This window comes from Adelges cooleyi, unplaced genomic scaffold (genome assembly GCF_023614345.1).
Source record: "Adelges cooleyi isolate 19-005CV unplaced genomic scaffold, UGA_ACOO_1.1 ACOO_flye_CR_arks_rails_tigmint_CR_PRNA_30, whole genome shotgun sequence".
NCBI lineage: Eukaryota > Metazoa > Arthropoda > Insecta > Hemiptera > Adelgidae > Adelges > Adelges cooleyi.
The window spans coordinates 18384580-18408510 of record NW_026095971.1 but is presented as its reverse complement, the minus strand read 5'-3'; the positions used below and the strand labels follow the sequence as shown (position 1 = coordinate 18408510).

The following is a 23931-nucleotide window of genomic DNA, read 5'->3' as shown; positions in this document are numbered from 1 at the left end:
TATACGTATAAATAATAAAAATAGCAAATGCAAACGATTTGTAACAACAGCCACAAAAACCATAATTGTATAACTAATTTGTCCTTTTATAGCTTTTTAAATTTTCTCTATATTAAGTTTTCTATGTATGATTTGCTGTGGCATTGTAATTTTAAAACAATTTTAGAATAAGCTTTTATCCGCATTTTGTAGAGGAAAAAAATTGTCAAGATTATTCAATCGGTTGCATTTCTAAAATACTAACTTCCAAGTTACTACTATATAATATATAAACATCATACGCCGTACGTGGTCTATAGAAATTATTTTTAAAATAAAATAACAGTTAATTTTTATAATCATAATGTTTATTAGTATTAATATAATATACGTAAGTTATATAATAAGTTTTATAATTATTTATTGTTATAACAATAAAAAGTATGAAAAAAATTACATTTTTCAATTTAAAAAAAAAAAGATAATTATTAAAATATAAAATATGTTTGAAGTTTCACCAATTACAGTTTTTACCAATAAGTAAATTACCTTGTATTTAAAATATATAATATCTATATTCACTACTATATTATTTAATCTAACCCAGTATAAAATAATAAAATTTAAAAAAAATTGACCCAATCAAATTTTTCCTTTGATTGTTAACTTCTTAGTCTGGAACAGCTTTTTGAAATAACCAAAAAATGGTTTTTTTGTACGAGTTCTTTTTTCATCATTGAAATCTACCTCATATATTCCATACTTCGGTCTGAAAATTATAAAAAAAAAAACAGAACTCAATTATCTATCTTGGATTTGACATTTAAAAAAGTAGAATTCGTTTTTCTTTAAAATAATAGATTTGCGGGTAAAGCTCTAATGACGCTATGCGCTTCGTATGTAGTTGACAGATAAAATAAGAAAATATTTATAAATACCCTTCACCACAAAAAGTAATAGCCTTTTCAATAGTAGTACGTTCGTGCTTTGGTAGCAACGCTATCATAATATTAACACTGATACAAGTAATCATATTATTTTCTAAAAGTACAAAGGTTTGCACGTTAACTAGTCAGAATCTTTAATTGTCACTAATTGACAATTAATGTTTTAAACACAAATCTCAGGTCGTCATTATGATGTCAGAGTATGGCGAAAATAGAAAAGTTACATGGTTTTAGGGATAATTATTTTACACATATTTCAAACTTACTCGTATCCCGAACCCCATTCGAACGAATCCATAAATGACCAAACGCAATAGCCAAATATGTTGATATTATTTTTTATTGCTTTGTACATCTCTTCAAATATTCCCTGAAAAATGTTTTTAAATAATTTGATGGCATCTTCGATAGTCGGTTTTGAAAAATATTACAAAATACCATTGGAATAACGTAAGAAAGTTTTTGTAAACTTCGTATAGTCTTCATTACCGTGTTCTTAAGTTATGCTACTTTATTAATTTTACTCCTATAGTCTATAAATACATTTTTACCTGGTGGTAGTTCACTTTATCTTCATAGTTGTTGGTTGGAGTTCCATTTTCACAAATGAAAAACTTATGACTTCCAGATTTGGACGATACCTTAAATTGTTCATTCATCCAATCTACCAACTTAGTAAATCCTTCCACAATCTGATAAAAATAGTAGAATCAGTTGACTCTGATAAATAATTAAGTATAAATATTATATTACATCTGTTGGAAGTGTTTTTTTTGTTATGTATCCTTGGTCAATTGTTTTCAACGGTGTTTCAGGGGTTATATCATTTTCGGATAACGCAGACACCCTCCACGAAAAATAATAATTAAATCCAATGTAATCATAAGAACCTATAATATATTAGATACTAATCAAATAATATAATTTTTGGTTTTATGTACTTACTAGAAAGTGTATTCATTAATATATTATTATTTATTATCTATACAACATTATCATTTAGTGTGTTCCAAAAAGAGGTACTACATTATTATAAGATATAGCCTTGAATAGAACATATTTTGAGAAATCTTTATGTGTGCCATGCACATTTTGTAGAATTTTTTAAATATTAACTAGTTACTAGTTTTACAAAAAAGAAAAGTATTATGTACTGTAACAGTGCAATTAAATTAAATTAACCCAACAACATTTAAAGATTAGCTGTTATAATTATTATAAAACAACGGAAATTACCAGTAAGTAGTTTTTTTTCATCTTCATTGAATTGAATGAGCCTCTTCGTTTTTCTATTTGTTTCTCGGTTTGTCTTTTCAATAGAGTCAAGAACGATTTGTGGAAATTGTCCAGTTATCAATGGCTGAATAAACACACCGACCTAAGATGTAATATTACATATGAATTTATTTTTCTTCTTAAAATGTCTGCTACGGTACAGTTTTAAGTAAGGTGGTAATATTTACAGTCGATTGTAAACATAATTCAGCAGCATATTTATCATCTGAATTTTTTTCAAATGGGAACACCCATGCTGCATCTATACATAAAGTTACTTCACCTATAAACAATAAACAACGAAAATACAAATAATGTTATGGTTATAATTAAGATAAAATATCGTTTTTGTGAATTGATCAGATTTCCCATTTAAAATGTTGATCCTAGTAAATCCATAAATAAAGTAAGACAAATGTCTCCATAATAATATTTAACCACCCCCAACCCTACTGTAACATTGGCCTAGGCAATGAATTAATGACACCGGCTTAATCTAAAAATGATCCAAGTACATTTTTGACCAAAATTTAATACAAGGTAGTTAACCGCTAGAAAACGTAATTTATTATACAAGAAAATGTGAATACAATTTTAATTTACAGCATTTTTTTTTAATCAAGCCAAAAGTTGACTTGACTGTAAAACTTTATTTTAGACAGTTCATGTAAAGTATATTAAAATGTATTACCTTGCTGTTTCTCTTTAAATTCTTTCTCGTACAATCTGTACGCTTTTGCGTGAGCGAGAAGTAAATTACGCATTGCCTTATAGTCTTCAATGCCACTACACTGATCACCTAATTTAGGAGGAAGACTACAACCACCATAACCGTTGGCTACCATTCTAGGTTCGTTCAAAGTAATCCAATACTTAACCTGAGGCAAAAGGTTATTTCAATTATCAAATTCAATCTCGATAAAAACAACATTATACTCACATCATCTCCAAATGTACCAAAGACTAAACGACAGTATACAAGAAAATTTTCTATTATTTCTTCGTTCGCCCAACCGCCTATATCTTGTAATTCCTGGGGAAGATCCCAATGATACAACGTTACCTGAAAATGGTTTTGCTTTAAGATTTTGGTAAAAAGCGATGGCCCGTTCAAGCGGTAAAAGGTTTGTCCAATAAGCACACAACACTCTATTGAAACAATTTATGAGAGCCTTAGAGACATTTTCTAATTAATATTTTTTATTTTATCAGCGAGAAACAATATACATTTTGTTTCCTCCTAATCGTTGTAATATGTAAATACATATCCGTTCATTTATAAATTGATTAATTTTAATAAATTTAACTCTTTCAATAGAACATTTTCGAGACACTGACAATTACATAAACTGGAAAAAAATATACATTAGAATCTGGATTAGTAGTTGTGCTATATACATAACAATAAAAAAGTTGACTTAGCCAACTATATTAGACACCGCCAAAAGAAATTAAAAATATTTTTACCATTGGTGTGATCTTCTCAGCCTTCAACTGTTCTATCAACTTTTTATAGTAGTTTATTCCTAGCGGATTAGCTTTATCTGACCCTCCTGGAAAAATCCTTGTCCAACTTATCGAAAACCGATACACTTGGACCTGAAACCCAATCGGTAATTTTATTGGATGCTAATAATAACTATGATTGATACACATTTTCTGAAAAAAATATTGTTTTCTACACTCACGCCTAGGTCTTTCAAATTTGAAACGTCTTCTTCGATTTTATGGTAAGAGTCACATGCAATATCACCATTGTCATTATTTTTAGGGACTGGACAACTATTTGCTTGATTGACCTTAGTTTTCGGTACGTATGCGGCAGCTGTTTTTAAATAGCCGTTTGACCGTCCGGCTGCGCCATTTGAAGTTTGTTTTCCATGGTATGCAGTGTCCAAAATGCTAAAGGTTTTTCCTGAAACGTACAATTTAACAAATACGAAAACAAAAATAAAACTAGATTCAACAAATTTAATTACATGCCTGTTTAATTATAATATCATCAGTTCCAATAAAGGTGTAAAAAAAAAGGAAACGAATAGAAGTAATAAACGTAAAATTAGTTTATTGAATTTAGTTAAGATATTTGCGGTGGATTTTTAATGCGTTAAATCTAAAAACAAAAATTAGATCATTTTTTTTTTGCCTTATAAGATTAATATGTTATAATGAATATAAAACGTAGTTATAAATCCATTTAATTGTATTTATTTAAAAACTTGATTGTAATTCTTATTAATGCCTAAATTATAAGTACTTTTTATACCAAATTATTAATATATAGTAAAGATATAAAATCTACTTGAACCCTAAACCAAAAAAATTATACACTTCTTGCGTACACGTGTTACGACAACGATGTTGTCATCTTCAGCGCTAACAACAGACTGAGTCTGAGTAATATATATTTATTATAATATTAAGAAACATGTCCAATTATGTTTTATTCACTGAGGTCTAGGTACAACAAATGGTTTGCAACATTTCAAATTTAAAGCTAACACTATTTGGAATTTTATTTTAGTAATAATAATTCAATTATTTAAGTATTTGAAAAGATCTATTCACAAAGTTTTTCGTTAATTTGTCTCCACTATTTGTTTCTCTGATAAATTATAAATTATAATATATTGACTGTATAGATTTTATATAAACATAACAATTCGGATGAGAAATAAAACAAAAAAAATCATATTGTTGTCATTAACTATTCTGAAAAAGGAATTCCACCATTTTTATTTGAGTAATTATTAAAAGCAGAAAATAGTTAGCTTACATAAATTAATTAAACATTTTAACAAGTTATTAAAATTATTAACAAAAGTCAAAACCGTGTGTATGTGTAGTATTTTTCAAATTGTTTTTTTCAAATTGTAAAACGTAAATTACATACGAAATGGATTAAAAATTAATCCACTATGTATTGTGCATAAATCTAATCGTATATGATTTTAAAAATTGTATGTCTTAACCTATTATTAAAAATATTATATTGATAATTTGATCATTTACCATCCTCATTATATGCACCTTCGATTTGATACGCACTAGTCGAAGTGCCAAATAAAACATCTGGAAATTCAACTATACAAACAAAAAATAAATTTTTCATAAAACCTGACTTTCAAATATAATTGAATTTTCAGTATCATACTTGTCGCCATTGTTTTCCTCCAAAACTTAATCGTGTTTCCAAAAAAATTATGGAAAAATTATAAATGAAGTTTGAATACAAAACGTTCGTGCCGTAGGTATTACAGAAAAAATCGGTAGTTAAATGACAAAAATATTATTCATTGCTCTTTCTTTTATACTACTTTATATCAAATAAAATATGGTACATATATATGGTTTTAATATTTTTTTCGAATTCGAAGATTACGTTTATAACAACACTTGAAAAAAATGTATTTACGAGATAATACATTTCGTTTGTCAATACTTAAAATACTTAAATAATTGAAAAAATATATGGACACTTTCAATGTTTAACGAAAGTAAATAAAACTTATCGTGCAGCGAAACAATAGAAAATATTATCTGATAAGAAAATTTGAGTGTCAATTGTTTGAAACTACTTAAGCAATATATTTTATTCAAAAAATATAATAATCAAAGTGTCAACAAAAAAGATTTTAAGTAATGAAAATAATCCTGCGTCTTGGGCGTGGTGCAAACGATTAAACAAAACCAATAAAAAACTGGAACAATATATTAACAGTATAATGAACTTTACTACGGTGAAATTAACAAAATTATTAGGCGGTTATTAAATGTAAAATAGATTGAATTACTGTTAAACGGATCATACAAATGTATTGATAGATTATAAGCATCCAGCACACTAAGAAGTTTAGCTGTACACAGAGTTGTAAATAAGAATTCGGTGATTTTTTGGGATTTCTCAATTTTAGTGGAAAAGCGTTTTGGACAGAAGTACCATTTGCATTTAATTTCCGAACAAAGCAGGTGCTGATTAAAGTAAATTTGTGTAGCAAGAAAAAAATTACAATGTTTTAAAAACCAAACAATTTTTCATCTTTGCACCGAATCTAAAATACAAACTGTTCAACTTTAATTTTCCATTTTCATTTAAAGACCATATTAGTTTTGTTACTTTGTAATAGCTTAACCACCATGCCCATTAAAAACTAATAGTAACAGAATGGTTCATACAATTTGATTTTATTTATAACAAAGTACAGCAATTTTGAACTACTTATTTTGATTACTAGATTTTTCAGTATGTCCCACATGTTTAAAAACAATTTTAGAGATTTTTTCTAAAATCCGTGTTTTATGAACGACTTGATGTGTGTCGGATTTGCATTTTTTTAGTAAACACACTGGTTTTTATTAATGCGCATTGTATAGGCTTTTCACTAAAACTTAACAAGGTTAAGATTATTAAACGAACATAACATTACCATAGGAATGAAGGACCTGTTATGATATTTAATTTTCTTTCTCAACTTTTATATAGACATATAGGATCTGTTTTTGTACAAAAACTTATGTTTCTACTTCAAACAGAACTTACCTAAGAAAATTAATTCTTCATTACATTTTCAAGACATCGATCATGGCATAATTTTAAAATTATTTTTAGTGAATTAATTCTTTCATTGTAAAAAGATGCAATTTTTAACATTTTTAAAACTGAAATAATGAATTGACAAAAAATTATTTTAAAATTATGCCACGATCGATGCGTTGAAAATGTTATGAAAAATTCAAATATTTTTTCAAAACTTAAATCGGAGTACTCTTAGGAACAGTACGTTTGAAATAGAATGACTTGTTTTCGACCAAAAATAAGCAAGTGTAGAGGCCTCATAAGTGGTTCTTTTTTTTAATACTAAAAAAATCCGAAGTAAACAATTGTTACATAATTCTGCAAATGCATCTCAAGTACCAACAAAATCCAGCACCCCTTCAGTAATAACGATTAAGCAATAAGCATACTCGAATATCCGAAGTGTCGTAATTAGGTAATCACTAAAAAAAATCTAGTGTGAGTGTTACGAGTAGGTACTCTAAGTTAAACTTCTTTCGTTCTTTTATTTTTTATGTGATAAACACAAAACAACTGGAATTTAGAACAACTTAATAATGTTAATATAATAATTATATGTCTAGAGATAAATATATCCTATATACAATAAAAAGAATGTCCTCAAATTTGTTGGAATTTTTTTTCCCGATTATTTTGGCCAAGGTTGTATAAAGTATTTTCAGTTTTTTTCTTTGCTCTTCTATTTTATCGTTTTTCTATAGTATCTTAGGCCATAAAAAAAATTATTAAAGTTTCTTATGTAAAATAATCTCGGCTTGCTGAAAGGTATTGATTTATTTTTTGAGTAACAGAAAATCATTCAAATTGAGCTTATTATCTAAAAAGTTGGTTTTTTTTTGTGTTGAGAATTTTTCTAATATTTTTTTGATAAAATAATTTTACATAAAATCTGTATGTTTGAAACTGAGTTCTACATAAAATCGCTTAGAAAAACAAAACAAAAAAAGGTGAAATTCCATAGTAAAATCGTAAACGACCACAGTAATCAAAATAGTTGAAATAATTATCTGTAAAAATAAGATAATTTTCTGTTTTTTTCAAATTTGACTCGTGTGTGTAGTTTTGTACTAATATCAAAATAAATGAGTATGTATGATTTATAATATTTAGTTATTGTCGGAGAAGTCATCGTAATTTTTTTCTGGAAAGATAACATTATTTTTTTTATAATTTATACCAGCTATGTCAAAATTTATTAGAAACCACGTCTTTCTTAAATTTGATCTACATAAGACACCTGCTCTCAATCCCCTTAATCGCCTCACGCCTCATCAACAGTCGGTACTCACTACTTCACCGAAGCGATTGTAGTTGTGTTCTATCATAATAAATTGCTCGCTATAATATTCAGATTACCTCTCCTTATGCAGCACCCGATAACACATAAAATGATTTTGTTTTTTTTTTACCTTTGTTAAAGTTTTTCGAAACAGTTAAAAAATATGAATGTCGCTGGTTACCAAGTCAAAAACATTATCGTCTCCCATTTTGGGTGTTGAATGAGTTTTGATCATAGTGACTTAATGACTTCAGACTTTTATGCGTACCGTTCCACACGTTTTGCGTAAACTATTGTGTAAAAATAAGTATTAAGTAAACTTAACGGTGTTTACTTTGGAGTTTTAACCCTATGCTGTATTCCTTCGACACGATATTATACGTTTAATGTTTATACGTACTAGACTCCATAAATACGGGTTAAATATAAATATTATAAGTGCAATAAAATATAGCATATATACTAAAAAGAAGTAAATAGCACGAGTTTAAAATAAAAAATCCAGTACAGTGAGGTCGGGGCATAGTGGGGACGGAGAGGTCACAAGTCTACAGATTTTATTATAACTGAAAGTGATGAATCACTTTTAAATAAACGCTTCGATGCGAATCTGTGGATAGTATGTTCAAACCAGTTATAGCGGCTTAGAAGATATCGTGGGACCAGCAAAAATGTACTTAAAATTTAATATTTAATCTTGTGCAGGGTGGATACGATAAGGGTTGATCGTCTGTCTATAAAAATGTACTGTTATAGTTACTCATTTATCATAATTAACAATATAATGAAAAAATTTCATTACCTGTTGGCTGTTGATTCACACACACATAGCAACCTAGAACTGACTACGGCCAAAGTGTAAATTTACCCTATTTTGGGGTTTTTTCCTTAATAAAAAAAAAATTTTGACTACAGATTATTGAGAAAATTGATTTAAAACTTTGCTTGAAAAAGTGAAGTAAAAAAAAAAATTCTATCCCTTCTAAGGGAAAGGGTTTATGATATATTTTTGGTTTGTTAATGTTTATCGATAGTTTTATGTTTGAAGAACAATTCATATAAATTTGGAACATTTTCGACTATTTTTAAAAAAGTTATAGAGCATCGTAATTTTAAGTTGAAAAATTTGTAAATTCTTTAGGTGTTTTTCTCGATTGTGATAGGGAAGGGGTGACTTTTTTTTAAGTTTTGATCTTAAAAAAGTACCTTCCGGTATGATTTCTGATCTAAAGAGTTGCTACACGAAGAAATCGGTTTAGCTGTTTACGAAATATCGTGGGTCCAGACACAAAAATAAAAAATAAAAACACATCGTTGTAAATACAATACCTATTACTATATTACTAACTGATATAAAATGTATCAATTTTTTAATAATTATTAGCATAACTTAATTTCATTAGTATTCCGAAATTGCATCAAAATAGTATCAGATTCATCAGAAAACTACTTGTTACTATTCTTTCTTGGATAGCCCCTCTCACTTATGCAATTCTTTTTATACACAGGGTGTAAACTACAGGTTGATCAATCAGGTGTAAGACACTCATTTCCTCGGAAAATAGAAATATATTTTCCTTATACTTGTAGATACATACCATAGAAATATAAAATATATATAGTAGACAACAATTTGTATACAATTATAGCGTTTAAATTTTAATCAATCTGTTCATTTGCTATAGCTTTGCAAAGATATTACATTCCCCTTATTAGGTAAAGTCAAGTGTCTTCGGTTTTCCAAAATCCAATGACCCCTAAAACTCTTATATATGTTTGTATTGTCACATAGGTGAGGATACAGACACAATGTAATATCGTATTAAAATAATGATAGACAAACGGTTCTTATCTTCCAAATTCAAACAGCGGCGGCTTCTGTTGTAAACACCGAACGATAATTAATTATTGATCTTAAATACGAATCATACACGAGGACACGTTCTAAATAAATTTTATTTTATTTTATTACAAGAGAATATCGAAAATTCGTAGACTAATCCGGCAGCCTGTTTTTAAGGTAATTTTTTTTTTATTTGCGAATTTTCAACACTTCAAATCTCACTTGACTCTTATTAAAAAAAAATTGCATACTCATCAATTTTTTTCTTCTTCTAGATTAACAACAAAAAAAAACCTCTTGACGATTTTAATATAAGTATTACATAACATCATATTTTTTTACGTCGTACAACACCATTATAGAATATTGTTGTGTATGGAAAAATTGAAATGGCCTTTAGTGACACGATTTTATTGTTTTATTTTAAATATCCTTTTAGTTTGTTGTGAATGCAACATGATGTTCTTTTGGGTAGCTTGCCAGTTAGGTTAGGTTTAGGCTACGTTGAATTTTTGTAATCTCGACGTTGCAACACCAAATAGATGAAAACAGATCGATCACTTTTAATGTAAACAACAAAGTGACGGCCATTTTGTGACGGACTATTTAGTATTATATTAATGTGTTACAATATCTAAACACAACAAATAATAATAATGTATATATTTATAACATTACAGTGGTGTAGCCTTAAGTAGATAGCCGCCGCGTTTTCGTGTGATAAGCATCTTGCCCGTGTTAATTTTTATCAGTATCCTGGGCCTGATTATATTATCAGCTGATTTGTTGTTGATAAGCAACAAAAGGCGGGAAAAACATTACCGGCCGTAGTATAATATAAGCACACACAAGAAAATCATAATATTATTATTATTATACATATTCAACTATATTTACAACGAAACGTACATGTTATAATATTATACATGTACAAACAGATAGTAGATAATAATGTTATATATCTAAAAACCGAGTTCCTCGTTTTGGTCGGTATCCGCTTATGGTCAATTTTGTTTTCTTTCTTTTTACACGCACAAATTACAAAACTACATTATTCGAATTTTCCAGCGGTTTTACGCCCATCTCCTGCGTATCCTCAATATGAGTTTAAGCACTTTGTAAACGCTAATGGCCGCTCCCGTGGCCGCCATCGACGGTATGCCCCAACCCGTTGCAGTGGCAGCAATGGTCAATCCCGTCACGCCAATAGTTGTCTCCAGAACGTCTCCTGTGATTAATGCGTCTAAACAGCAACAACAACAACAAAAAAACAGTAACAATGTTTAGTATAATATGATTTTTACCACAGAAACGTTATTGCGTTAATAATGATTTTCAAAAAAAAAAAATAATAATTTCCGCAGACGATTCTGAATCCTGGACTCGAAAAATACCTCTGAACGACAAAAGGATCAAGTAAATAAATACATAAACAACAACAGCAATAGATGTATGCTATATATGAATGAGTTTTTAAAGGCAATACTTAAGAGGGCGTCGCGCCGGTGATTTTCAGTGGTAAAAACATGTTTAAGCAGACTGAAAATAACTCGCTTAATTTTGGTTTTAGAGTAAAAGCACCCATAATAAAACTAAAAGACAACAATATTCAAGAGGGCAAGACGGTGCGTTTTTTTTTAAAAAAATCCTTTTTTGAAAAGTTACAGTCATTTAAAAATGTTAAAATAGTCGTTATTTCTAAACTACGTATTGAGCGTTATACTTAGAATAATGAAAACAACGCAACATCTTGCCTTCCGGAACATTGTTTTCCTTTAATTTTATAATGGGTGCTTTTACTCTAAAACCAAAATTAAGCGAGTTATTTTCAGTCTGCTTAAACATGTAGAGATGAAAAAACATTTTTAAATCGCTTTCAAGTATGCTGTGGTAGTCCAAAAAATAAATTAACTACCAAAATAGAGTCCTAGTTATTGAACTAATAATCACACATTACAGTTTAACCTTTAAATTAAGATTTTGTAAAATATTGCCTATACTTTACTCCTTAAAAATGGGCGGTGTGACGCCTTCTTAAGAAAAAAGAGGTTTTAATGAATTTTAATCGTGTCAACCGTTTTTACCGGTTAATTTGTATAAGCTTCCAGGTATTATTTTTAATATAAATAATTGTTTCTACGAGTAAAAGCCATTTTGGTTTATTTTACACCTAAAAGTCAGACAAAATTTCGACTGTATATGATGGTCCAATTTCAATTTTGTAAAAAGATTCGAATTCTTCGGCTAATTTACTGTGTTATGTAGGGAGATTTTTTCAATTTTAAAACCTAATTTTTTTACATAAAAAAAGCAAAAAATCAAAAATCTGTTTCTTTCCTAACCTAGTCAATTTTTCAAAGAACTCGTATATCTTTAGAGAACTGAAATCGGACCATCCTAAGTAGTCGACATTTTGTCCGGATTTTTTATAAATCTTAAATAATTTATTATTTGATATTTTATATTGATAAATAACTTTATACTTGAATATTTCATAGTTTTAAAAGCCACATTGTCTGTGACTTTATGGCTGGCTACGTTAGGTTTTTACGGGTAACAGCAAAACTTACTTTTGTAAGTTAAATATTTTATATGAGAGTCCTAACTAGTAAAAATATCGGCAATATAAGGGTCACATAGGTACCAAAAAAATGATCATACCTTAAAAAAAACAGATTTTTCACAAATTTACCCACAAAAATGTTAATAAAAAAAACGGTTTTTTGTGCTATTTTATAATAATTAAAAAATGCTTGTTTTTTAGTCATTTAATTTCCAAGCAGGCACTTGTCTTGGAAAATAATTTTTATTTATTCCACGTAGTAAATTATTTTCATAAGTATCTTTTGGTTTTTACTTGCACAATTAGATTCAATGAAGTATTCATTTCGACGTTTATATTCTACAATAGTTTTTACGGGATATAAAGATTACTAATATTTTTTCTATCAAGCCGTGTTAACATATTATTTTATTTTTATAACTAATGTATGAATCAAGTGTCTAAATTAAATAATTAGAATGTTGTTAACCACGTTTTAATACTATTAATGACAAAAAAATTAAATCAAAGAGACATTAAACATTAATTTTCTCTCAGTTACTTTTAACTTACACTTGATCACTTTTTACATGACAGTGGTGACGTTTATTTATTTATGTAATTGATAATTGTATATCTACAATGTACTCTACAAAATGGTACTTCATTTATTTTATTATTTAAAAAAATAATAACCAACATTTCCACATTAATTCAAAAACTCGTTTTTCATATAATGTAAAACTTCTAGAATATCGATAAAAAATGTTTTCAAATAAATCTTCTAAACTTTATCTGTTGTCACCGAATTTAAAATTGAATTAGTAAATATGATAAATTAAGTAACAGCTGTACCTATATTTAATAATTTTTGATTAAATTATAAGTAACCCTAAAAAATTATAGTATTCTGTGAAACGATTCATTACATTTTGAACACCAAATCACACAAGAACTACACATGTATGTATATAATTTACTATAATATTGCTGTAAGCTATTTCATAAGGTAAAATAAATATAGCAAGCATATGAAATCTATCACACTTGGAAAACTAAATAAATTATAAAACCGTTTATTAATTAAACAATTTAATATTATCTGTTGTTAGGAGGTAACAAAAACATAATAATTCAGCAAATATTCGATACTTATCTTCAAAACCACTCAAGCATATTATCTCTGAAAATATGCTATTTATTTTAACAATGAAATACTCACAGCGCAACGGTGCATTCATTTTGATAAGTACGTGGTCGTCGGTAATTGACAAAAGTATTAAACAACTAACAATTAAAAAAAAAAAATCAAAACTAAGAGGCTTAAACGATATTCAGGACTTGGCAGCTACTGCGTTGTGTAACATCATTGTACGCGTACCAAACAGCTGTATACCTCATAACACCATTGCACTGCTGCGTTGTATACATACATGTACAAGTATACTGTGTATATTATAATATAATAATGCGTCTAACGTGTAAAAACAGCTGGTGGTCGCTGGTCGGTTGCAACAATGTCAAGGCCGGCTTTGTCGTGGATGTCTTGGCATGAACGTTCGTTGTCAGCTGCTACTGATAATTGTACAATATTATTGTATCCTAAATCCTAATGCATTCGACTACCCGTTAAACCGCTCTTATTCCCGTAGAGATCAAGTAAAAAAAATGTTAAGCCTATTGTGCTCATTTAGACTACCTACACATCCTTTAGCTACCCGTCAATAGCTACATTGATTCAGTTTTGCCTTTTGCTCTTTGCTTCTATACTTTCTACCACTTGTTTACAGACTTCAGCCTAAACCAATTTATAACCACATATTTTGTTATTAACGTTTTATTTACCAAAACTAATATATTTTAACCAACCGCATGTCGAGTTATTACAACTATAAATAATAACAAATGTTTAACGGACTATCAATTGGTATATATTGATATTAATTGGTATAATTGGTATCTGTTTAACGCTATAACCGAAGAAATTATTCATAATATTACATTGTACTGTATTGTGGACACTAAAATTAAATTACTCAAAATACCTACTTTATTACATTGTTTTATAAATTGTACCTCCAAAACCGAATATCGAACTCAACTATGTGCCTGGGACTGGTTGTTATGTTATCATAATATTGAAACTAAAAAAAAAAAACTAGTATTTGTCCGCCCGTGTATTTTTTTAGTATTTAAATTTAATTACAGAAATTTAAATGTCTAAAAATACATTATTTCTCGTCCGATCACTAAAGTCAAACCACATTTGGTATAGTTGGACCTGAATAGGTTACTCTTGTGACCGCTTAGGAAAACTATGTGCCGTTGGCATTTTTTTTTTACTTACTTTTAATTGTTGCACATAGTAATGTACACATCTAACTAGATTATAAAGCATTATTTTTGAATTGTTAGCTGACTTTTTGATTTTTATCTTTCTTCGGTATTATCAATTTTAAGTATTATTGGTAAATAATTATCAGTAACAATATCCAATCCTGACATCCGTGTTGCAAAAAAAAAAAATAATAATAACATTTATTTTTTGTTACAAATATTAAAACTGATAATAGTTTATCAAATTGTTTTTTTAAACATTTTTATACGGTATAATTCTATTGTATACCTGCGTAAAAATATTGAACAATGAACATACGTCCAGAATATAAATGCAATTATTTTCTTACACTTTAATCTAGTTTCTTATACTCTCTAGAATTTTTTTTTTTTATGTATATGGCTTTAATGCATTTCTTTTTAGACGAATCGTTATAATATTAATATGTTTATCTATAGTAGCAAAAGATGCGAACGATCAATTTCAAAAACACAGTGGTAGGTATGAGAGCCGGCCGGTTGTGTGAAAACGGTTTAATATGATATTCTCGCCGTCTGCCAAAACGTACACCGAAAAGGGACAAAATAAAAAAAAAAAGGAAAAAATAATCCTGGTGTTTTATTTTCTTTCTTACACACCCGCCCCTTCGGAGGGGAAACAAAATAATACCTCAAGTTATATAAGCAATGTGTTGTGCAAACGTGACGTCCGTGAAAAAAACCGGTGCCAACTTTTTATCAAGATCCGAGCACGTTTTTTTTTTCTTTCACCTCACTTTCTTGTTCTTATATTTTTTATCCCCCCCCTCCACATACACCCCTCCCTAATGTAGACGCCTGATAGCAACATTCAAATATTGTCAACCATTCCCCCCCATCCTTTTTTGGCGCCTTTCACTCACCTTCCCCTTCCCCCCCGGACGGTAACTCCCGGGATAAACCCCGAAATTCCGTGTACTGATTCACAATGGGCCGTAGACACACCAGACAAAATTTCACCGGTTGATTATCATTATGTATATATTTTCTTAACGCACACCTTGTCACATAACGACTTGCAGATTTGCATTTAAACGCCAGCAGTTTGAAGAAGAGACTTTATTTTCCGCTTGTTTGTCAAAATGCGTTTTCTTCCTGGAATTTTCTTTTTTCGGAAGCTACATCACCGTCGCGGCGTATGCTAAAATATAAATACAACTTGCCACGCACATTTTTTGTACATATACTATCGTAAGTGCGTCTACAAGATGATCCATCGGATCTAAGACATTCGTTTTCTCGAAAAGTATGAACGTTTGACACAAAGTATGACACATTTTACCATATTTTTCAATACTGAGAAAATGTTTACTTTCATCCCTATATTTGTGGAATTACAAACATATGTTTCCATTTGAAAAAAAACATGTCCACACTTGTTTAAGGGGTATAAGGGGCGAAGATAAACATTTTCTAAGTATTGAAAAATAAAGTAAAATAACATGTATAAGAAAAAAATTATTTTCAAAATACTCATATTTTCCAAGAAAATGAGTGTCTTACATCAGACGATAGTATAATGCTTTGCGGCACAATATGAAAATATTCTTAAATAATAATCCTTGTATCGGCAGAAAGACCATACAAATGTATTATAGTTACTGGTTATACAGTTCGCTTTATACTTAAGAAGTTAATGGTGAGCTAATGTGGCATATTAGAAGCATATTAGGGCGAGGTGGACCACAGGTCTATATGAATGAATACAACTAAAAGTGATAGAATCACTTTCAGTTTTCAAACAAACGCTCGTGCGAGTCTGAAATCTGTAAAAATACAAAGAACGATCAAATTGCTTAAAAATGTATTTTTAGTATTGGGGTGAATACGATTAAGGGTTAATCGTCTGTCTAAAATAATTTATTGCCATGGTTACCCATTTATCGTAATAACAATATAATGCAAATATATTCAAATACCTGTTGATTCACTCACACATAGCTACCTAGAAATTGACTAAGGTCAAAGTGTAATTATTTTCTTTGTTTTTTTTTTGGGGGGGGGAGTCCTTAATAAAAAAAAAGTTTGAATATAGATTTTTGAGAAAATTGTATGTGTTATAAAAAAAAGTGGCAAAATATTAATAACTTAAACCTTTAATTCTATTATATTTTTTGTTCGAAATATTTATATGATGATAGTGTAAAAACTGATAAAGTATACACTTGGTAAAAATGTATGCTACAAGAAATGTGAAAAAACAGATCAAGTACACACTTGGTAGTGTCGGCAGTCCCAGTTCAAGCAGCCTTAGGCAGCTAATTCAAATTAAAATAAGGCACTTAGCGAGGAATCCTTCTCCCTAATCACCGTCAATCCGGCTTTATAATAGTTTATATATTTTTTTACCGTACACCGTTTGTGTGTGTGTGTTTTACGTGTAGCACAATCTAAATCATACGTCCACTTCGGTAAGATTTATTTTTTTATTTTTAAACAGCCGGCGATAATATATTATAGTTTCGAACTGCAAGTGTGTCCTTTGGCGCAGCGTTGCTCTCAATGTCCAAAAATGTATATAATATGAATTATAATAACGTAGAACTCAAAAGCAAGCGATAGAGAGTGTATAATATATATGTTTTACCTTTTGACCCTTCTGTGGGTTTTATGGGGGGGGGGGGGTGGAAACCGTAAACCGTATAGTTGCCGCTCTACACGGCGAACATTCCATTAATCCGTCAAAAAGCTGCAAAATGTGCGCGCTCACGGTTTAAAGTACCCACAGCTGCCACCCTCTTCCGGCCATGCAATATGGCCACACGTATATAGAACACCAAAACGCATCAAGTACGAGTATGTGCGTGTAATAATAATTATTATTATTATTATCGGTCATACAAACGGACGGTTATATGATAACACACTGGCCGGCTGACATCTGCATTGCAATCATCATGTCAAAGGACGAGCTTTGACTTTACACCATGTTTATATACGAATGCACTATCCGTGCAGTAATGTACACAATACACATGTTTGAATAATAGAATAGGTATACTATTATGTGTATTAAAAGTTACAACACATAAATTACAATTTGTTTTTTACATAATATTTAAACACTGTTGACAATATGTCATTGACCGTCGCGTCATGTTTACCGCGATTGAATTCAAAGTTGTAATTTTATTTTTTAAATGTTAAAATACTTTTTCTTTTTTTTTATTATTATAAATTATTTCTAAAAAGACGTGGGCCTCTTGACATTAATCCAATACACAACAGTTGTACTGTTTATACTGTCTACCGTCGTTGCCCGTATAAATATTATCTAAAATATGTTCTTATAACAGTTTATTAAAAGTAAACCTATTGTAAGCTTAGAGAGTCGTAGACCGTATCTCGATCACGATGATAACTGAATACTTACTTTAATACTACTGTAACTGACTAAAATAACTCATTATCATTTTTAAGTCTAATTTACAATCATGTTAAATTTACTATGAGAAACCCGTTCTAATGCGTAATGTAAGTAATTTAATTCCAAAACCTATGACAACATCGATTGTAAAATTACACTGATATTGATGCCTAAATAACTATGTTGTACATAGTCAGCAAAATAATAATCCTACTAAAGGATAATCATAACCAGCAAAATTTTATTATAGAAGATTTACGGTTATATCTAACAGCGTATAAAATGCATGCACGAATAAACGAGGGATAATTATTTTTTCGCTATGACTTTATCCGATACGCTTTGGAAAAATATAATATTGATAATACATATACGTACTCACTGTGGGAGATTAACAATGTATGCAATTATTATAGATGCAATTTGATTAAAAAAAAAAATTAATTAATTTGGCTTAACGGTTTTTTTTTTCGTTTGAATAATCGTACATATTATAGTAACACATTTTCAAAACAATAGTTGTAAATAAATATGTATAGTTGAAGACAAAATTGTATTGTATCCTGCTTATGAACTCATACTTTTTAGATAATTTCAGAGGTAAACTGGTCAATACTACAGTGAGAGAGCTTTGATATGGATCCATTGTTACAGTAATTATCAGTCCATAGATTAATTTGCAGCTCGTTTCTCCACTCGTCTCGGTCGACAGCTTTCCTTATTATTTACACATATAAATTACATTCTTGGTCATTTTTATTTTGTTGAATGTATTCCAAAGAAGATTTTTCTCCTTAGTACTACCCTTCCTCCAGTAATCAGTTTTAATATGTCCTTGTATCTAATTACATGGCCTATCCACTCATTAAGTGTTTTTAGCAAACTCTTCCATACTAGTCTTCCTTTTTAAACAATATTCTCTTTGGTACTGCCATTATTTGTTACTCCCTCCATTTAGCTTATCTTTAGCATCATAGACGTACCTAGGGGGATGCTACGGGGACTTAAGCATCCCCAAAAATTCAAACCCTAATTGTTGATATGTGCGCATACAAATTTAATAATGTACATACTCTGTTCAAAATGTATATTTTAGAATATTTTTGTTTTCAAATATATTATTTTATATCTAATGGTTTGAAGATAATAATTAGGTTTGGCACCCCCTAAATAGTAGGTCTAGTTGTGCGCCTATGTGTATTATCATTATTCTATAACACCATACTTCAAACGCTTCTCATATTTGTTTTTCATTCCTCTGTTGTCACCTCTTCGGTCTCATATAACACTTTACCACAGACCATATGTCTGTTTTCATTAAGTTTTTTCTGATTTTTAGACGGTAAAAGCTATCTTTGCTTGACACATACGTTTCATTGCTTTTCTCTTACTTATTATATCTTATTATTATCTTTTCTAATAACAATACCTAAATATGTGCTCGTTTTATTATTAGATTTCCTTACTCATATTTTGGTATTGTTTTCTTTTCTACGTACAAATGTTTCCGTTTTTTTTTGTACGTTCATTCTTATTGTCTGTAATTCCTGCTATTTCGCAGGCAAAATGAAGCTTATCTATTTTTTGTATGTTCTCTTATTGTATTTATAGCTTTTTGAATATATACGTTGATTATGACTGAGGAAAGCGTTTTCACGATGTTGTTAACTATTTTTTTAAATTTGAGTTGAGTGGCATAAGGTATAAAACAAAAGGCTTGTCGTCAGTAATTACTCAAGTTAGCTGTTAAAAATAATTAATTGATAATCTGGTAAATGCGTTGTTGTAAATTACGATGAATAATAACTTAATAGCTAATTGTTCATTAATATACACTTTAAGTGGTAACATTTTCTCGTTAAAAACATTAGAAAAAATATAAATGTTCCCTTTCGAGAATATTGTGTACAAGTAGGACTTTACTTAATAGATTAACACGTGTTTACATTTTTAATTCAAGTATGGATACTGATAAATTTACTACTCAAAACTAAACCTACTTTTAGATATGCTATTAGAAGCTATCAAAACACACACAACTCTGTATACATAATATATTATAATTACCTAGATTACATTAGATGATTGGTTTAATAATAATAGTACATAACTCAGTTGTGTTCGCATGCGGAAATGTATATAAAACAAAGAAAAAACAATATATTATACTTTGTTACTTTGAACCTTTAAGGGGTTTGTAAGAAAGTTTTTGACTACAGGCTTATGCCTAGTTTACTAAGGGTAAATCAAAAACCCTGCTTAACTCGTGGCAGAAATCGGTCGGAATTCAATTAAAAAGTACTAAAGATTAACGTCAAAGTTGGGAATTTCATTTGAACAGTGAGCATCCAATAAAAACGGAATTTAACATCGAAAAAAATAGTGTCTCGACTGTACTCAAATCAATATGATGAATATGAAACTTGTATCCTATACGGGGGGGGGGGGTTGAATTTGTACATAGGTTATACTGTATTTGTTATTTATTAGAAAGGGTGTTCTTTTATTATCAAAATAATATTTGCTTTTTTCTCTCTGTTTTTGCTGTTATATTTGTTTATTATTGTATATTATATGTAAATAATATTAGTAAAATGTAATTAAATCTCCATAATATCTCTCTGCCTCTCACTCAAGCTTTGCTTACAGGAGGTAGATAAACCATAATAATATGTATGATTGTATGATTGTAAATAGTAAAAAATGGTTATTTAAATAAATAAAATAATGAACAATTTGAATCTTAACCAAAAGCATTTTAGCTTCCACCCGAAAGTCTCTCACATTATTTCTAATATTTGTGATATTCAAATGTAAATCAAGGTTCAATACCGTGCAATATCATGTTACCTAAAACTTGACTTCTCTCTCCTAACTAAAAATATAAACAATAATATTTGTTCAGTGTGTATACATACTTTTTATATCTCATGTCTTCGATAAAAAAACATGAAACTTTACTTTAATGCGCCTATCCGAGACGTTTTGTGTATGTATTTATTACTACAAATTCCTACATGACCTTAGAACAGCAGAAAGAATGAAAAACCTAGCAACCCAGGTTTTTATTAACGAAAATGGGTGTATTATTTCAAACATGTATGTTTACATATATTTATTTTTTTATGAAAAATAAAAATTGAAATCCGTCCAATAGAAACGCCAGAAAACGACTTCTACCAAAGTAGTTTTTTATCAAACTTTTGACATAACTCGGTGAAAAATAACTTTAAAAGTATTATAACTAGAAAAACTTAATATTTTTTCACCTTAAAATTATTCGGCATATTAAAAATGGCTACTGGGTCAATTTTTGTCATATATTGCCTATCCTTTGTCCCTTAATAAATAGCGCTTTCTGTTATCCCGTAACGTAACAAAATGTACAAAATATAATAATAATCTTTTAAAATGAACTATTTTTTTATATTCGACTGATATGTTATTGTTTTTAAGCAAGCATCATAATCGTCATTATTATGTCAATAGTAAACTCAAAGCTGGTAAATAACAATTTTTTCCCTAATTTTTGATAGGTACATATTATGCTATTGAAAAATTATACTTAACTATCGACAACATAAAACAATGTTTAAATTGCGTATTATACCGTGCAATCGACACGGGAAAAGATTTGTATTCATTTTATAGAAATTCTCGAATAGATCGTTAATTTTGATCATACTTATACTTATACTTAACCGTCCCGGGATACGGTTTTAGTAGTTATTAGGCATTCGTCCAATATTTAAATGAAATCCAACATTGTATACTCTATGTGTGTGTGTGTGTGTGTATGTGCTTGGAAACCTTTTAGCGAAACCCTTAATTTTGTTTAAAAACGACCCATAGTCGCTGCAGTGATAAGGTGAAATAGAGGGCTTATGTAGAGGGAGAGAAGGCGAGCGAAGACAGAGAGAAAAGATAACGACTCGACACTTGTCAACAATAATTCACCTCCACCGACTCGCCGCGGATATTGTTTCTTTCTGCGTTTCCAACGGCCGTTATACCCGATAAATTATCGACAAAGTCCCGGGGTGCTCGATCGTCTTGGAATTTTTTTTCCCGCCCTTACCCGGCTGCTTTCTTTCCTTTTTTTTTTTCCTTTTCTTTTCGCCTTCAAAATAACAGCGAGGGGGGGAGTGAGAACTTTTTTGGGCGAGAGGGAAAAAATATATAAATAAAAGTTAAGCCGCTTCGATCGGTACCTTAAACTTCCACACGCGGAATTTGACGAAATTATTTCTCACTCAGCGCACTACTGTGTACTCGGTATACTTACGCCGTTGAAATAATGAAAGTCCCATTTTGTCGTCACCTCGCCCAAAACCTATTTCCCTATTCTTTCGACCCACCCGGTCCCCGTCGTGTACACACTACATGGGTACATATATACACACACTTAAGACCCTTATCTCGGTACATTAGGTTTTCTTTTCTCTTTCTCACTCTTTCACTCTCCAAAGCGGACGGACCCTTCGTCGAGCCAGCCTTTAGTAGCCCCCGGAAACTTTGGCATTAGTTACTTCGATTTAGCGCACAAACACCACACCTCCATTGTCCAACGTCAGTACAGCCCGGCAACACAATGACATGATGTTTATGTATATATATATTGTAGTTTATTATATTAAGAATATATTATATTACACGGGTTTACCGACTTGAGCTAATTTACAGCGATACGCGGTCAGGGGACGGTTTAAATTCACTGAAAAACTAATATACTTACATGTATGTGTCGTTAAAGATATCGAAAATATGAGAAGTTAACCTCTCGATTGAATTAACTCAATAAGTCATCTATTCTGAATAATAGATTCCTCCCATTATTGTTTAAACTAACGGCGTTAACTAAACGATAAAGCACGATAAATTGATTAGAGACAATTACATTATGCACATTGTATTATGAACAACAAAGATTTTCATTAATTAAATTGCTTTTTTTTTTTTGGCGTACTCTTTGTTCTCCTTCTTCTATCCTTCTTTTTACTGGCTCGCCATCCGACGATTATATTTTTCTTCAAGTAATTATGGCGTCGATGCAAAGGAGCTAAGAAGGTATTTAAGTACATTAAATATCCGTGATTCAATACAACTTTAAATTCAAATGTAATCATTATTTGCTTATCTCTCATTTCGCTCAAATTATACTCTACCTTCGCGTTAATTTTAATAACATTAAAAAAAAAAATAATCCACATTATACAAGATTGTTTTTTATTGGTGGCGCTAAAAGCATGGCATCCTCGTCCTATCCAATAAAATCGCCTTTAATTGTCTTTATAGGATGTAATAACATGTTGTATGAACTATATAGTCGTTTATTTACATACATAATTAAACCAATATATTAGGCCAACAAGCTGACATGATTATTTCCATAATAAAAATGTAACTGTTTCATGAGTAAATATGTATATTGTTTTGAGAGTAAACACTAATATATTTAACTTAAAAAAAAACTATAGAAGAATTTATAAAATGCTAAATAAATAATAAAACAAATTATTTTCCCAGTATCATTGTACTAGATATCGAATGTATGCTTAATTATAGAAAAGTTTTTTTTTTTATAAGTATAATTTTGAAAAATGTATGTAAGTATTATTTATTGTTTTACATATTTTTTTAATTAAAGAAATACGATATAACATAATACACATGTATTGTAATTTATGTTAACAGATATTATACATTCAGCTAATAATGTTAAAAAGAAAATTCTAATTAAAGTTAAT

At 29.6% G+C, this 23931-nt stretch overlaps 1 protein-coding gene and 1 long non-coding RNA gene across 2 annotated transcripts; both read right to left on the bottom strand.

The window, feature by feature from the left end:
• Positions 1–534: 534 nt before the first annotated feature.
• On the bottom strand, positions 535–5460 carry LOC126838484 (lactase/phlorizin hydrolase-like). The gene is made up of 12 exons (XM_050572968.1): positions 5356–5460; positions 5214–5285; positions 3890–4116; positions 3669–3800; positions 3142–3264; positions 2893–3079; positions 2390–2484; positions 2163–2304; positions 1680–1816; positions 1478–1618; positions 1193–1296; positions 535–748 (listed from the first exon to the last, which is right to left on the bottom strand). The coding sequence occupies exons 1-12, from the start codon at positions 5363–5365 to the stop codon at positions 622–624; spliced, it is 1497 nt and encodes a 498-aa protein (XP_050428925.1). The 5' UTR covers positions 5366–5460; the 3' UTR covers positions 535–621.
• A 5291-nt stretch (positions 5461–10751) lies between these two features.
• On the bottom strand, positions 10752–13882 carry LOC126838437 (uncharacterized). The gene is made up of 2 exons (XR_007685697.1): positions 13664–13882; positions 10752–11142 (listed from the first exon to the last, which is right to left on the bottom strand). It is a non-coding gene; the product is annotated as an uncharacterized LOC126838437 (long non-coding RNA).
• Positions 13883–23931: the final 10049 nt, after the last annotated feature.